Genomic DNA, 16,268 nt, shown 5'->3' with positions numbered 1-16,268 from the left:
AATTTTGGCCCCAGGTAAATAGCAGGAAGGGAACACAGCCCCACCTATCAACAGAAAATTGGATTAAAGATTTACTGTGCATGGCCTTGCCCATCAGAACAAGACCCAGTCTCCCCTTCAGTCAGTCTCTCCCATCAGGAAGCTTCCATAAGCCTCTTATCCTTCTCCATCAGAGGGCAGACAGACTGAAAACCACAACCACAGAAAACTAACCAATCTAATCACATGGACCACAGCCTTGTCTAACTCAGTGACATTATGAGCCATGCCCTATAGGGCTACCCAAGACAGATGGGTCATGGTGGAGACTTCTGACAAATGTAGTTCACTGGAGAAGGGAATGGCAAACCACTTCAGTATTCTTGCCTTGAGAACCCCATGAACAGTATGGAAAGGCAAAAAGATAGTACACTGAAAGATGAACTCCCCAGGTCGGTAGGTGCCCAATATGCTACTGGAGATCAGTGGAGAAATAACTCCAGAAAGAATGAAGAGACGGAGCCAAAGCAAAAACAACACCCGGTTGTGGATGTGACTGGTGACAGACGTAAAATCCAATGCTGTAAAGAACAATATTGCATAAGAACCTAGAATGTTAGGTCCATGAATTAAGGCAAATTGGACGTGGTCAAACAGGAGATGGCAAGAGTGAACGTCGACATTTTAGGAATCAGTGAACTTAAAATGGACTGGAATAGTTGAATTTAACTCCGATGACTATTATATCTACTACTGTGGGCAAGAATCCCTTAGAAGAAATGGAGTAGCCATCATAATCAACAAAAGAGTCTGAAATGCAGTGCTTGGCTGCAATCTCAAAACCAACAGAATAATCTCTGTTCATTTCCAAGGCAAACCATTCAATATCACAGTAATCCAAGTCTGTGTCTTGACCAGTAACACTGAAGAAGCTGAAGTTGAACAGTTCAGTGAAGACCTACAAGACCGTCCAGAACTAACACCCCCAAAAGATGTCCTTTTCATTATACGGGACTGGAATGCAAAAGTAGGAAGTCAAGAAACACCTGGAGTAACAGGCAAATTTGGCCTTGGAAGCCCCCTAATGACACATTAATCTTCAAATATACATATTCGTTTTTCTGAATCAACTGAGATTTTGACACATAAAGAGATGTCTCAGCAGAGCCTAAGGGTGAAGGATAAACTTGACTTGATCTTCATGCGGGGATGATGCATTGATTTTAACAGTTGAAAACTCCAATGGAATAGAACCAATTACGTGGAACTTTGAGCTGGGAAGGATTTTGAGACCATGTCTGAACTTGATAAGAAAAGTTACACTAATTGCTTAGTGATGTTTGCCATAAGTGAAGAGACAAGGCCTGGCAATATATGTGTTACCTGTTTATACATTTTTTTATCTCCATCTTGCTCTTGTTTGATACCATCTCCAGTCATTACATTTTTGAACATCTGTTTTATAAACATTGTGTTGGTTGCTTTAAGTACACAAATATGAAAAAAAAAATGAGATTGTTCGTGCTCTCCCAGAGATGACAATACAGGAAGGAAGAATTAAAATCTATGTAACTTGAAGCAGAATCACTCAAGTTTCACAAAGAAGTAAAAATAGGGCATTCTGAGGGTTAACCAGGGTAAAGATAGCTTTAGTCAAAGAGATCAGAGCATATGTCCCAGAGGTGAAATTTTCTTCTGGGTCATGAAGAATAACTAAGATTTCCACAGGGAGGCTAGATGTAAAAGGAATTCCACAAAAACAGAGTGAGGTGAATACAAATGAGAATGGGCCTTATTCAGTCAGGAAACTGCTCAGGGGGAAGATGGGAGGAAGAAAATAGTGCTGAAGGCAACAGCTGTCACTTCCGGAGGAACTTGCTTGTCTGGAAAAGGCACCTTTAATATATTCCCCACAAATTTATTCATTAAACAGAATCACCCGATGTTATCTGCAAGACCCTATGGCTTAGAATCCTTGAATTCAAACACTTTTGGCATTTATTTGACCTGTTTGGGCTGAGTCTGGTTGAAGCGCAGGCAAGGAACTCTGTAAGCTTTGTGCAAAAATGTAACCTACATCTCAACATATTGATCAGCAATAAGGACAATCAGTCTTCCCACACAGGTTTCTCAGAAGAGTTAAACATATGGTGGTTATTACAGTGCTTGGGACCAAGTGGGTTCTGAAAATGCATTAACTGATGAGTGAGAGCTATGGTCCTGGAGGAGGATATGGCAACCTATTCCAGTATTCTTGCCTGGAGAATCCATGAACAGAGGAGCCTGGTGGGCTACAGTCCATGGCGTCAGAGTTGGACACGACTGAGCGTGAGCACGAGAGTTACAGAACCAGAGCAGGACTCTACAGCTTCGGTTTTCAGCAGTGCTTATCGGCCTCTGTTGTTCCATTTACTTAGCAAACTTTTGCCCTTGTGTCTTAAAGTTTAGAATCCTCTTCTACCAGGTGAACCATAAGAGATGCTGCTAAAAGAGCAACAGTCATAGATGGATTGTTTCCATGATGGCTGCTTGCCAGGCAAGGTGCTTCTATAAGCACAGGTCTGCTGACCCTCTCACCCAGGTGTTCAAAACAAAGCACTCCATGGAACGTCCACAGAGAGTCCAAGTTGAATACTGAAATTACACAAGTGAATATACTATGCCACAGTTGTTGTCACTTGTTATTTACAAAAAGCAGTGTTTCATGTTTTTTTGAATAAAACAAAAGTATAATGATTGCTCACAAATCTCCTAAATTAGTCTTAAAACAGATCTTACCATCAGCAAAGGCATACTTTGCAGTATCTATGATACCGCAGGTTCTTCTCTTGCCTCACCTGGCTTTGCTGAGGGCACCCTGGGGCTATGTCTGAGACCAAGCCTGGAGCCAAGTCATTCATCCCCAACTCCCATCCCAAAGGCATTTTTGCTTTTAACCTAATTTAACAGATTCTCAATAAATCAAGATGTTGGCCCAATAGGATTTTTTTTTTAATTGAAAGTGGATACAGAAAATATAATTGACCAAATGAAGTTGGCTGCCAGTGGGAAAACAAATTCAAATCTTGCCAACAAATAAGTGAACTTCCATCTGTTTTAGGAATGAATTTGGAGAGAAATCCTAGACTTATGAAGTGGTGGTCATCAACCATCTCCACCCTTTTCCTCTGTCCTGTGGGGGCTTGGGGGCTTGGGGGATTAGGAGGTTAATAACTGTAACAATGAGAATGCTAGATGCTGGCCCTATTTCAAAAGCTCTGTGGATGTGCAGGGGCAAGGTTTAACCAGCTTGTGGTAGGAAGAAGTACTGGAAGGTAGGAAGAGAAGAGAATTAGTATTCTTTGAGCACATAAGTGGCAGTCACTCCCCTAGCCATATGAGGTTGATATTATAGCCAGATTGGGGGGGGGGGGGGAAACCATATTGTGGCCCCAGGGGGCAGGGCTTAGAAAATTGAGACACATATTTATTGTTCTTTTCTTACACGGACTGGTCCTGCCTAAGAATTGGATTGTTGTTGTTGTTGTTTTACCATTATTTGTATTTAATCTGAACATATTTCAAAATTTAAATGGGGGTGTGTATGAGATCTCACACCTATAGCCACAGTAATTGGTCTAAAGGAAAGGACTTGGGTCTGAAATTAACCGATCCTAATTCTTTCCTAGGATTTTATTTTCTCTTTTACATAGTATTTCTTTCTTTTCTTAAATTTATTTTTAATTGGAGGATAGAATTGGGTTTTATTAAAGAGAAAAGAATGTCATTTCAAAGTTTTGGTCAGTTAATTTGTGTTTTCAGGAGCACATGTCATTTATTTGGCAGAGTGGGTTCATAAGCTTTAAAAATGTCTAGAACTTGTGTGGTGTAGGAAATAAGAGGGATAGCTCTTCAAATTCACAGGAATTTGAAGTTCAAGAGGGGATTACAGTCTTGGTGGCTTCCCAGGTGGTGCTAGTGGTAAAGAACCCATCTGCCAATGTAGGAGAGACAGGGTTCCATCCCTGGGTCCATGGAAGATCCCCTGGAGTAGGAAAAGGCAACCCATTCCAGTATTCTTGCTTGGAGAATTCCATGGACAGAGGAGCCTGGTGGGCTACAGTCCGTGGGGTCACAAAGAGTTGGACACGACTAAAGTGACTTAGCACAAAGGTCTTAGTAGAAGGAGAAAACTGGGAAGACAGAGGTGAGTCCCTGTCTAAGGAACACGTGGCCAGTGAGAAACCCTCCACAAAGGGAGACTCGCTGATGCTGGTGTTACATTTTTAATTAGTTGCTTCTTCTGTGTCATCATCTTCAACCTCCCAGTAAAGTCTGCTCTATACAGTAGACTTTTGTGGGTAGAACTTGGGAAGAATAAAGGCACTGAGCGGGGGAAGTGAAGTGGGGTGAGTAGGAAGGAATGAAGAGCAGTGAGAGTAGGAAGCAAAATGCAGGGAGATTGGTCAGGGCTTCAGAGGAGGTGGGACACGGGAGTAGACGTGACTGTAATAGATAAAAGATGGAGGCCCTCACACTCCAAGGAGCAGGAACCCACAGAGGAGGACAGTCCTGAGGGCAGGGATGTCGGGTTTCCAACTGGATGTGGAAACATGTGACAGAGTATCAAGTGCAGTGTGAGGCAGAAGCTGATGCCTATGGGAATAACTTGGTGGGTAACACATAGTTAAATGATTAACTTCACTGAAATGGAAGCATGTGAACAACCTATTTGGTTATAGAACTGAAAGGGACATTAATCTTAAACTTGAAAACCTTACTTCTTTTACTGCATTCCATTCTTTCTCTTAGAAATAATAGCTGATATTTATTGAGTCCTTACTATACCCTCAGCCTTATGTTATGCTGAGGCAGATACTATCATTCTCGTTTTATAGCTAAGGAAACTTAAGTTCAGCAAGAATATAAAACATGGCTAAGATTACAGAGCAAACAAAAGACAGGACCGAGATTTAATTACCCCAAAGTCTCAGTTCTCAATGACATTTTTTTTTTTAACCCCAGAAGAAATTTTTTAACCCCAAAGTCTCAGTTCTTAATGACAAGCCATAGAGTTTAGTCTGATGATATAAATTGAGTTGCTAGATAACACAGATGGTTACCTATGGACTAGCTGCTATTATTACTCATATTCTCAGTGATTTATTGGCTTTCCAGTGTAGGGAAAAGGAGGGTTTTTTTTTTTTTTTCCAGCTATCACCTATACCATCAGGAAGCAAAATGAAAGGGTAAGTTAGACTATTCATTTTGACAAGATATTCAGGACTGAATAGTGCCAAGCATAAGGGAAATCTAGCTCTTTTCAAATGAATCCCAAAATCTGCAGAAGAAAAAGATGACTCACAAGAAAGTTCTTTAAAAGTATCTCTTTATTTACTAAAAGAATATAATCTGGCACATCTATACAATCCATCATGCAAAAAATATTGTAGGCATTTCATAAGCAATGCAGAATTTCAATATCTGTACATTTGCTCAAATAAAAGATAAACAAAGGCTGAAAAGTGACAGCTTGGGATTAAAGAATACGGAAGGAGCCAGCTTTCTTCCCCAGGATCATGACTTCCAATGCCAAGAAGCACAGCCAAGAAAGCACAGCCACAGTTTCAGTACTAACATTGAAGTAGACAGACTGTATTGACAGACAGGTGAGGACCATCATTTGTGGGTTGATCCACTGGAGGCCACTACTTCATGCTCAGTTTCACTGTGTGTCCGAATGGCTCTGGACAGCAAACATGAATGTATCTGTATACAAACAAGTGGGCTTCCCAGGTGGCTCAGCGGTAAAGAATCTGCCTGCCAATGCAGGAGATGCTGGTTCCATCCCTGGGTTGGGAAGATCCCCTGGACAAGGAAATGGCAACCCACTCCAGTATTCTTGTCTGGAAAATCCCACAGACAGAGGAGCCTGATAGGCTACAGTCCATGGGGTCACAAAAGAGTCAGACACGACTTAGCGACTAAACAACAATACAGGTAGGAATTACCTATCCAGTTAACCTAATTCAGGTGGATGAGACTCTACCAGCCTAAGGGAGTATCCTTTTGCTCAGGCACCAAGCAGGGAGCTAAAAATTACAATTGCTTCCTTAAGGAAGTTACAGTGATTTTTCTTCTACATACTAATTAAATTTCCCCAAAATACCATCATAAAGCACATTGTAAATAAATTGCTCAATAGCATGATGGGCACTAAACTCTGGTGCTAACTCAACTTGCAAAGCTGTGGTTTATCGGAAATAAGCGTGGAGAAAGAGAGGAGAAGACGACAAGCCCTTTACAATCAGATCCCAAAGGCTGTGGCTCAGGGCACAGACCTCCCTTTGACAGGCATCCCAGAGAGTTTTTCTGGCTCTGAGATGCTCAAGGCAACCTCCGCTGTGCACTGATGACTCTCCAGGCTCAGCAATAGCAATCCGAACCCAGTAATCCCTGATCTTCATCACAAAAGGAAAGAGTGGGGGTTGTGAAGCCCACTTTCTAAGTAAGCAAACAGAGGCTTTTCAAGGTTATGCCATATAGACTGAGGACCTGCAGCTAGCTATATTCAGGACAGGCTTGGAGATCAGACCCGCCCGACAACAAACCTGAAGTTTTCCACTGCACCAGACTATTTCCGAAGGGATCAAAAGCTATTTCTGACCTTGAAACTCTCCTTACCATTTCTGTGAATTTAGTCCCAAAGTAAAAACTCTAGGGAAACTTGTGGAAGGGCTAAAAAATGCCACCATGAAGAAAGGTAAGTTACAGACATCTATGCTGCCCACAGCTGTGAGATCAATTGGGCTCCCAAAGAGACTTAGATATGTGGTCTATTGGGAAGATGACCAGAAATTTTACTTAAAGATACCTCTAACCTTATGGAGAAAAACCAGCAAATAAGGAATTCAAATTAGGTTCAGCATTTTATATTCTCCTGAAGGAGGCCCACGAGACTAAACAGACATCTCCTGGGTGAATGTTAAAGCAGGAGACTCTGAGGCACGGGCATCCCATTGACTCCTGGCATTGTCTACTGTGAGTGAAGATGAAGGACTGGAGGAAAGCAGAGCCAAAATGCATCTCCTCCCAACTCACCAGGCCCGACAGTGAGGCAATCAGGCATAAGGTTTACAACGAGAAACAAAACAAATACTTGGGAATCCCCTGGCAGGCCAGTGGTTGGGACTCCACACTTCCACTACCAAGGATCTGAGTTCAATCCCCAGTCAGGGAACTAAGACCCTACAACTTGTGCAGCAAAAAAAGAAAAAATGAAGACAAGGGTCTTTATTTTTTACTTGGACCTGCTTTGTGAAGCCTAAGTTCAGGAGTACCTATGAATACAACTCATCAGTCCTCCTTTCTCTTTAAGATTGCTTCATTCAGAAGTACAACTTTTGTTTGGAATGCATTTACTTTAAAAATTCTGGTTTTTGATGAATTTTAAATAATTGTATTGAAAATCAGAATTGATGTTTTAAACAGTGCATTTCTTAAAAATAATAATTAATATTAAACCAATATTTTCATTGAGGCAAGTTAATTTCCAGGGATGAATAAGGTATCAGTGGGAGGAATTTCACTTTTTCTGAACAGGTTGCATCATTTTAACTTTGATCCAATTTAGACTTTGAAAGATCTATACAGATAAAAGTCACAGGAGACAACTCTTACTTGTTTGCCGCTAGAGGCTCCCCAAAGCCTGTGATTGATGGATCTATAATAGAATAGCAAAGGGGAAACTCACATACAGTCTTCACCATGCCTTGGTGGAGTCAACAAGGATAGTTCCAGCCTCAAAGGCCTCCAGAGTTCCTGGAGGTGTAACCGGCTGTGGCTGGTGAGTGTGCAGAGGCAGCTGAGTAGGCCTCTCCTTCACTCACTCTTCCCCTTGACCTATTTTCTGTTCCAGTTATGTGAGATGTTCTGAATCTTTTTCATTTTGATCCTCTGATCCAGCATCTTGTACCTTGCAGGATGCTCATCAGTTTTCTTTGGGACTGAAGGTGCATAGGAGCTAGATGCATAAGCAGGGCGTTTAAAGTGACGCAGAGGAGGCTTGATGACTGGAGCCATGCAAAGGAAGACAGACAACGGTTAGCCTCACCAATGACACAGCGTGCATAAATCCTGTGGGCAACTTCCTGGCCCCTAAACGCATTTGTTCTCTTTAAAAGCAGGAAACAAACAGGGTTGAACTCTCACTAGAAACCTTAATGCAAACAGATGAATAAGCACATTCTTACCGTGGCCATTCAATTGAAATAAATAAAGACAAATGCCTAGAGAGAGACTGTGATGACCCTAGAATACAAAGATTCGGTGACAATGAATGGATGAATTTAAGGAAGTAAGAGCGAGCAGTGGTGTCACGTTGGGAAAGAGTAAACAGGTGAGCGCAGCCGTGTCGTTAACCAGCGCTTAGCACTGTACGTAAACGTCTATGTTGCAAAGCAGCATGCAATCCTGCAGTGCTAATAAGAAGCACATCACCACTGAGAAAATAGTCACAAAGTCCATGTATACAGGTCTTGTAACCAAAATATAAGAAAGAACTTCTTAAACTTAACAAAAGAAACAAAAAACCCAGTTTAAAAATAAGGGCTTCCCTGGTGGCTCAGTGGTAAAGAATATGCCTGCTTAGGCAGGAGACATGGGTTCTATCACTGGTCCAGGAAGATGCCACATGTCACAGAGCAACAAAGCCCATACTCCACAACTATCGAGCCCGTGCTCTACAACCTGGGAGCCGCAACTACTGAGCCCATGTGCTGCAACTACTGAAGTCCAAGCGCCCTAGAGTCCATGCTCTGTAACAAAAGAAGCTACCGCAATGCGAAGCTCACACACTACAATAAGAGAGTAGCCCCCGCTTCCCACAGCTAGAGAAAAGCCCACAGAGTGACGAAAACTGGCACAGCCAAAAATAATACATATTTTTAACAGTAAGTAAATATAAGCAAAAATCTGAACAGACTCCTTGCCAAAGAAGATATACATATAGCCAAAAAGCATGGGCAAAGATGCTCAACAATTTGTCATTCAGGAATTGCAAATTAAAATAACAATGATATATATACACTACATATCTATTAGGATGTAGTACTGCTGAATGAATAAAAGCATATATACATCTAATCTTACATTATAAAAACATATAAATGTGTGCATAGGAAAATCTAGGAGAACGTACATCTAAACCATAGCAGTGATTATCTCTGAGTAGTATAAACATGGCAATTTTATTTCTTTTTGGTTGTATACATTTTCTATTTTTTCCATGATGATGAAATTTCAGTGATCACATTACTAAAATTTTTTTTAAAGAAACATACTACTTTTATTTTGTTACAGTACTACTTTTAAAAGAAAACATACTATTAGAAATCTCTTCAATAGAATCAAGTATCAGAGCTGTTGAATAAAATCATACATAACAAAAAGTCAGGAAAACTGAGCTTTAGTCCTAGACCTTTCAGAGCACTCATCGCTGAGTATATTTTTCATAGCCTAGAGATTAATATTCATTCATCAACTTCTTAAAGAACTTTCTGTGTTTCCTAAACAAAAGAGGCAGAAACCTCTGCCCTCGTGGGGCTTTCATTCCAATGACCCCCTCTTAAACCTGTGAGTCTTTACAGAAGGAAGTGTTCAGTCATAATAAGTGGTGATATTAGTACAAGCTGCATACTACCCACACCAACTTTGCTTTTAGAATTTAGACTAACACATAGTTAAGATCTTCGGCAAACAGTCCCATAGTGACATAACAATGTATATACAGAATGGATGACTTTAAAAAGATCTCTGAAAGTTTCATTCTGTTTCTTGGGGTAAACAAGAGATAACAGCATAAAATACTCTATGAACAAACATAAAAAGAGTCCTGCTACTGTGGAGAATGGAAGAGAAACAGGTGAGGGCTTCGAATTAAAAGCTGATTGTCCCACACGTCTGGGCTAGCTGATTTACTGCTCTTCAAGTCACAATCCCTCTCCATATTCGTTCTATTTTCGCTACTCAGCATGAACCCAGCCAAAGTATTATTGAATTTCCCACTTCTCAGCATGAAGAAACATTTACCGTTTGCTAGAATTCTGATTGTCAGAACAGAAATTCTCCTTGCCACTGGAGCTGCTGCAAATAGTCGAACCCGCTGATAGAGATCAGCTCCCCACAGAGACTGTGGAAATACTTATGTCTGCTGTCACCCTCACTCAAAATGTGGGAAAAAAGAAGAATTCATAAGTGCTGTTTGTACACAATGATTGCCTTCCCCCTCTACAGGGGAATGTGATTTGATGACAGGGCAAAACAGCAGCACCTGGGATGAGGGCACCATTTTGATTTTAATGAGGAGCTTTCTTTTGGGGTGATGCTGTGGCCACTTATGGACTCTTCGTCTTTTGGCTATTCCTGAGCTATTTCTAGAGGGGGGGTCGGTCCTTTCCCTTTCAATAACTGGATGCCTCCCACAGTTGAGCCCAAGCAGTAGTGTTACAAGCTTCCTCCACTCCCCCACCCCAAAACCCTCCCCGCTCAGGCAGAGAAGAACCAAAGTGGGAACAGAACCCCCTTCCCTTCATATGCTTGATTACCAGCAAGTTGGACCTTTTCCCTCTTGGGGACACAAAGTCTGCTGTTGTCTCCTAGAGCAATTTACTTGGAGAAAATTACCTCATTAGCTAATGCAGATTTGACAAAGGCACATATCTGCAGTGAACTTGGGAAAGTCATTCTCTATATTACTGAATACTTTCAAGTGTGCTTTGGCAAAGAAAAGTTCCAGACAAAAACTGACACATCATCCTTTATTTGACAATTGTACACAATGTTTGTTTTTCATAGAAGTGATGCTCTTTTAGGAGTTTTAGTCCCCATTTGTTTAAATCTTATTTTTTCATAAACGCAAAGGTGTTTTCATTCTCATTCATTCTTCCCAAAGTGCCCATGAGTTCCACCCTTTCCCCTGCCAGCATCAACCTTTTATTCTGTCTCTAAGACCACTTTGCTCAGTAGCTACCTTTTTTTCCCTGTAGGAAACTAATGCAGAGAATTCTTCAGAAAATAGAGATTTATTCATATATTGAATTAATATAGCTGTTGGTTGGATTCAGATGTTGAAATATGAATGAAGTTTTTTGAGTTGCTTGTTTGTGTATTTACTGATTCTCCAAGTACCCTTCAATCAAGCTGTAAATGTGGTCAGCGTTGCTGGTGGAGCAAGGGGTTCCTCAGTCAGATGTAACTGGGTTAAACTAGTATGTTCATGGCAGGACTTCTCCGAGACGTAAATGAAGGTGACGGGGGTTGTGAATTCCTAAGAACACCCAGTGGCATGTGGTTTTCTCAATTTCTTTAGGCTAAGGAGCCCCCTTTAGATCAGGAGCATGTCACACTTTCACAAAGACTGGGTTGTTAATTCATCATTCTTGTTGCTATCATATCATGTCACGTATTTTATTAATTCAGTATGCCCTGTTGTCTGCACAGATAGCAGGCAGAAAGAATAGTGGCTAGTACTCGCCTAATCTAGGTGCAGCCTAATTTCTGTGGTTAAATCAAAATCTGCATTAGAACTCAACTCTGTGTTTTTGGTCCCCCACAAACGCAGTGCCATCTTTTGGAACCACTGCACTGGTGGCAGCAGCAGCTTGGAGAACTTCTGAAACTTTGCTGCAGAACACTGCCTCCAAAGACAGCAACTTGGTTCACTTTTAGCTTCTGAAAAATTCTAATATTGGCATCTTTTTAAAAAAAGGAGACAGAAGTGTTGAGCATGTATTTTCTTCTCTTTCAAAGATAATGCCATTACATGATCTTGAAAAAACCTGGACACATTTTCTAACTTCATTTACACACACCACATACACTAAAACTAACAAGGTAAAAAATAATCTTCTTTTGCCTCTTAAATGCTGTTTTACATGGAGAACAAAATCCCATTGCCACACATTACTTTTCTGAAATTCATGTCTATTGGTATCTATCTGAAATTTGATGCAAAGTCATTATAAAAATTCACAAAAATCATCCATGAGTTTTGAATTGCAAGGGATTGACACACTAAAATTCATTCCATGGAGGATGGAATGATGTAAGAACTGAGTCTGTGATTTTTATTTCAGGATCTCTGATGAGAAAATTACATATCTGACATACATCATATACTAGGCATGATGCAAAGAATTTAATATGAACCAGCCTTTAATCTTCACTACAATCCAACAGGGAGGCACTATTATCACCTCCTTTTTGAGTGAGGAAACTGAGGTGTAAAAAGCTTAAGAAAAAGTTTACACACACATGTTAGAAGTCTTTACTTTGGGTTCACAGCCAAGTGGTCTGAACTCAGACCTCCAATATTTAAAATTACCTGAGACTTAAGTTCAGGGTGAGTTTTAATGAGTACTATAACAAGTTAAAATATATCCTAGTATGTATCAGTGATACATAGGATTCTTGAGCACCCTTATTAGTAACCATAATCATATTTCCCCCCAAAGCAAAAGCAAATCACACCCCATTAATACAATTTGTGTGGTAATGGCTCAGGAAGTAATTGCATAAAGGTCATGGCTAACGATCTCTTAAATAATAGTTGCTTTTGTCTCTTCCCTTAGCTATGCAAGGTTGGAAGGCTAACAGCTATTCCAGAAGTCTGAGCATGGGAGATAAGCTTTCAAGTTAGGGGAGCCCCACGGTCTTGAATGAAACTTTAAAGTTAAAACTTGGTGGTTCTCACCCCTCACTGCATATGACAACCACCTGGGGAGCTTTTAAAAATCTTAAGTATATATGGAAGCAACCTAAATGTACATCAACAGAGGAATGGATAAAGAAGATGTGGTACATATATACAATGGAATATTACTCCGCCATAAAAAGAAATAAAATTGGGTCATTTGTGGAGAAGTGGATGGACCTAGAGAGTGACATGCAGAGTGGAGTAAGAAAGAGAAAAACAAACATCACATATTAACACATATATGTGGAATCTAGAAGAATGGTATAGATGATCTTATTTGTAAAACAGAAACAGAGATACAGATGCAGAGATAAATGTATGTATAGCAAATGGAAAGAAGGGAAGGGAGGAATTGGGAGATTGGGATTGACATATATATGATTGATTTCTTGTTGTTTAGTCACTCAGTTGTGTCTCTTTTGCAACCCCCATGGACTATAGGTCACCAGGTCCCTCTTTCCATGGCAAGAATACTGGAGTGGGTTGCCATTTCCTTCTCCAAGGGAGCATCCCGACCCAAGGATTGAATCCATGTCTCCTGCATAGACTGGCAGATTCTTTATTGCTGAGCCAGCAGGCAGACCAAGGTCCATCTAGTCAAAGCTATGGTTTTTCCAGTAGTCACGTATGGATGTGAGCGTTGGACTATAAAGAAAGCTGAGCACCAAAGAACTGATGCTTTTGAACTGTGGTGCTGGAGAAGACTCTTGAGAGTCCCTTAGACCACAAGGAGATCCAACCAGTCCATCCTAAAGGAAATCAGTCCTGAATATTCATTGGAAGGACTGATGTGGAAGCTGAAACTGCAATACTTTGGCCACCTGATGCAAAGAGCTGACTCATTGGAAAAGACCCCTATGCTGGGAAAGACCGAAGGCAGGAGGAGAAGGGGCTGACAGAGGATGAGATGGTTGGATGGCATCACCGACCTGATGGACATGAGTTTGAGCAAGTCCCAGGAGTTGGTGACGGACAGGGAAGCGTGGCGTGCTGCAGTCCATGGGGTCGTAAAGAGTCAGACATGACTGAGCGACTAAACTGAATTGAATGAGAACATACAGCACAGGGAACCGTACTTAATACACTGTGGCCTGAAAGGGAAGGAAACCCAGAGGGAGGGGCCACACGTACAGGTACGGCTGATTCACTGCTGTGTAGTAGAAACTAAAGCAACATGGTAAGGAAACTATACTCCAATAAAAACTAATTTGAAAAAGTCCTGGCTACCCCAGGCCCACAAAAGCAGAATCTACTGGGGCTGGGTGTTAGGCCGAGGCCTCAGGAATTTCTAAAGCTCTTCAGAAAATTCCACAGTGCAGGAGTTTGCAAACTACTGTTTTAGTCTCACCAACCTTCCCCTTCCTCATCTTCACAAAGCAAACACCACCAATAATATTTTGGACATTGCAAGTGTTCTGTAAACTGTAAACAGCTGGCTGGGGCTTTGCAATAGTCTGATCACAACAAACTGCCTGGTTGGGAAGGAATCCTTTACGCAGCATTTAAAGTTACTTGTGGTCTTCAAAATTATGCTTTTTTTTTTGGTTTTTTTTTTCTCCTCTCCTACTGGCATAGGTTTTTCTTTCTGTTGGGTCTACCATGAAGACAAAGCTCTGAGAAATGGAAAAATAAAAAGGTTCTTTTTGTTGGGAAAAACAGCTTTGATGCTATCACTTGAGGACTGTGAGGAAGTTCACATTAAGAAGAGTCAACATTCAGAGTCAGCGATCTTTTCTAAATACACTGAAAACTTGGAAAAGCAAAGAGTAAGACCAAAGAGCATGTTCCTGGGGTCTGACTAAGGGATGAGAGTAACAGTGGGAGCTCTGACGTTAGAGAGACCTGATTTTAAAGCCTCCTTTATCTCCCCATGCCATTTGATTAGGGGCAAACACTTCCCCTCTGGAAGCCTCCCTTTTCCCCTATGAAATAACAACATTATACACCCAATACGGCTCCTTGGCAGGACTCAGCAAGATGTGGCATGTGAAGGATTATCACGGTGTCTGGCACAGAAGAAGGCCTTCAGTGAAGGGCAACTTTTATTATTATTATTATTATCATCATCATCATCATTATTATAGTGACAGTGACTGAATCTGAGGGAACTGCTGGTGGTTAAGGGGAGACTAAACCCATCATCATCATCATTATTATAGTGACAGTGACTGAATCTGAGGGAACTGCTGGTGGGTAAGGGGAGACTAAACCCAGAGTGAATGGAGCTCCTAAAGGACTCTGGGCCGGGCACCGCCATCTGTGATCTCAGACTGGTGGAAAGGGGGCTGCTCACTCGTCCCATCCTTCCCAGAGAATCAGCCTGATATCAGTCTTGGCTCTGGATTTGTCTTCCCTCTGGACTCTTTCTAGCTTCCTTTCAGGACATCTTGTCAGACCATCTGCATTCCAAACCTGGTTCACGCCAGATTCTGACTGAGGCAACCACACTGGCTTGCCTGGTATGAATTAACTGCGTTCTGAAGAAGAGCTCATGGGAACACATACAATCAGCCAAAAGCCTCCTCTCACTGTTAACATCAGCTCCACAGAGCGCAGAATCAAGACGGGTTCATCCCAATTCCAGAGGCAGAAGCACACCTTTTAAAACTAGGGGTATGGCTGAAATGATTTTCACAGGGAGTCTTTTCCTTAAGGGGCAGGTGGAAGATGTTCATTTGTTTTACCAGAGCAGGACATTTGGTCCTCGTTCAATCTTAGGCTTGCCAGCAGACAGTTTTGAAAATGAAAGTGAAATAGAACAACTTTTTGTAAACCCGAGGCTTCGCTGTTTAAGGAGCCCGGTAGCATGGCCTGTCTTCTGCACTTTTCAGTGTCCTTACATCCATTCTCTCATTTGCGGTCACCCTCCTCTATCCTTGGAAGGAGGGTCAGAGTCAGTTCTGTCTCTGCTCGCACGTGACTGGGATGTATAATTTCAGTTTTCCATTATAAAAACACAGAGACAGTAACACTCACTGCAGAGGCCAGAGTGAGAATGACAAGAAACCAACACGGGAGAGACAGCCAGCACAGCACAGACATGAAGCAGGTGCTCCCCCAGTATCAGCTTCCATCCTTTTCCTCAGAGGAAGAGCCTACTTTTCAGGAATGATCTGGAAGGTCTGCACTTGTCAGGAAAACTCAGTAACAGCACCCTCCTCCGGTTAGAGTAATTCCTTTGTCTCCTCAAGACATGAAAGCAGTATATGAAGCCAAGGCTCATAGATGTCCTTTCCTTTTGTAGACACAACACTCTTACAACATGAACCCAACTGGAAAATTACTCTTAAACCATGCACATTAGATGTGATGTTGTCTAAGGTGAGGGGCAATTCCTAAACTCTTCAAAGTGCGGTTTATTTAAAAAGAATAATTAAACCCTACATCTATGTCAGAAAAGACTCTGGCTCTCCAAGGACTTTTCCTCAAGAAAATGAGACTACTAACTACTATTTCCATATCTGAAACTCACAGAGCCAGGAGCACAGGAGATAGGAGGCTTGCTGTCAGAGAAGCTATTCAGAAAAAGCCCAGTTGACACTGCCTGAACCAAACC

The 16,268-nt window shown here is 41.5% G+C and overlaps 1 protein-coding gene across 1 annotated transcript in view; it reads right to left on the bottom strand.

Annotated features, from left to right (window-relative positions):
* Positions 1 to 7,860: 7,860 nt before the first annotated feature.
* PDE1C (phosphodiesterase 1C) overlaps positions 7,861 to 16,268 on the bottom strand; it is a 502,728-nt gene continuing 494,320 nt past the window's right edge. Inside the window, exon 19 of the mRNA XM_065939408.1 lies at positions 7,861 to 8,030. Within this exon, the coding sequence (XP_065795480.1) occupies positions 7,861 to 8,030 (170 nt within the window). The remainder of the gene's footprint in view (positions 8,031 to 16,268) is intronic.

This window comes from Muntiacus reevesi, chromosome 6 (genome assembly GCF_963930625.1).
Source record: "Muntiacus reevesi chromosome 6, mMunRee1.1, whole genome shotgun sequence".
Classification (NCBI taxonomy): Eukaryota; Metazoa; Chordata; class Mammalia; order Artiodactyla; family Cervidae; genus Muntiacus; species Muntiacus reevesi.
Note: the sequence above shows the minus strand (reverse complement) of the source record. Positions and strands in the feature narration are given on the sequence as shown.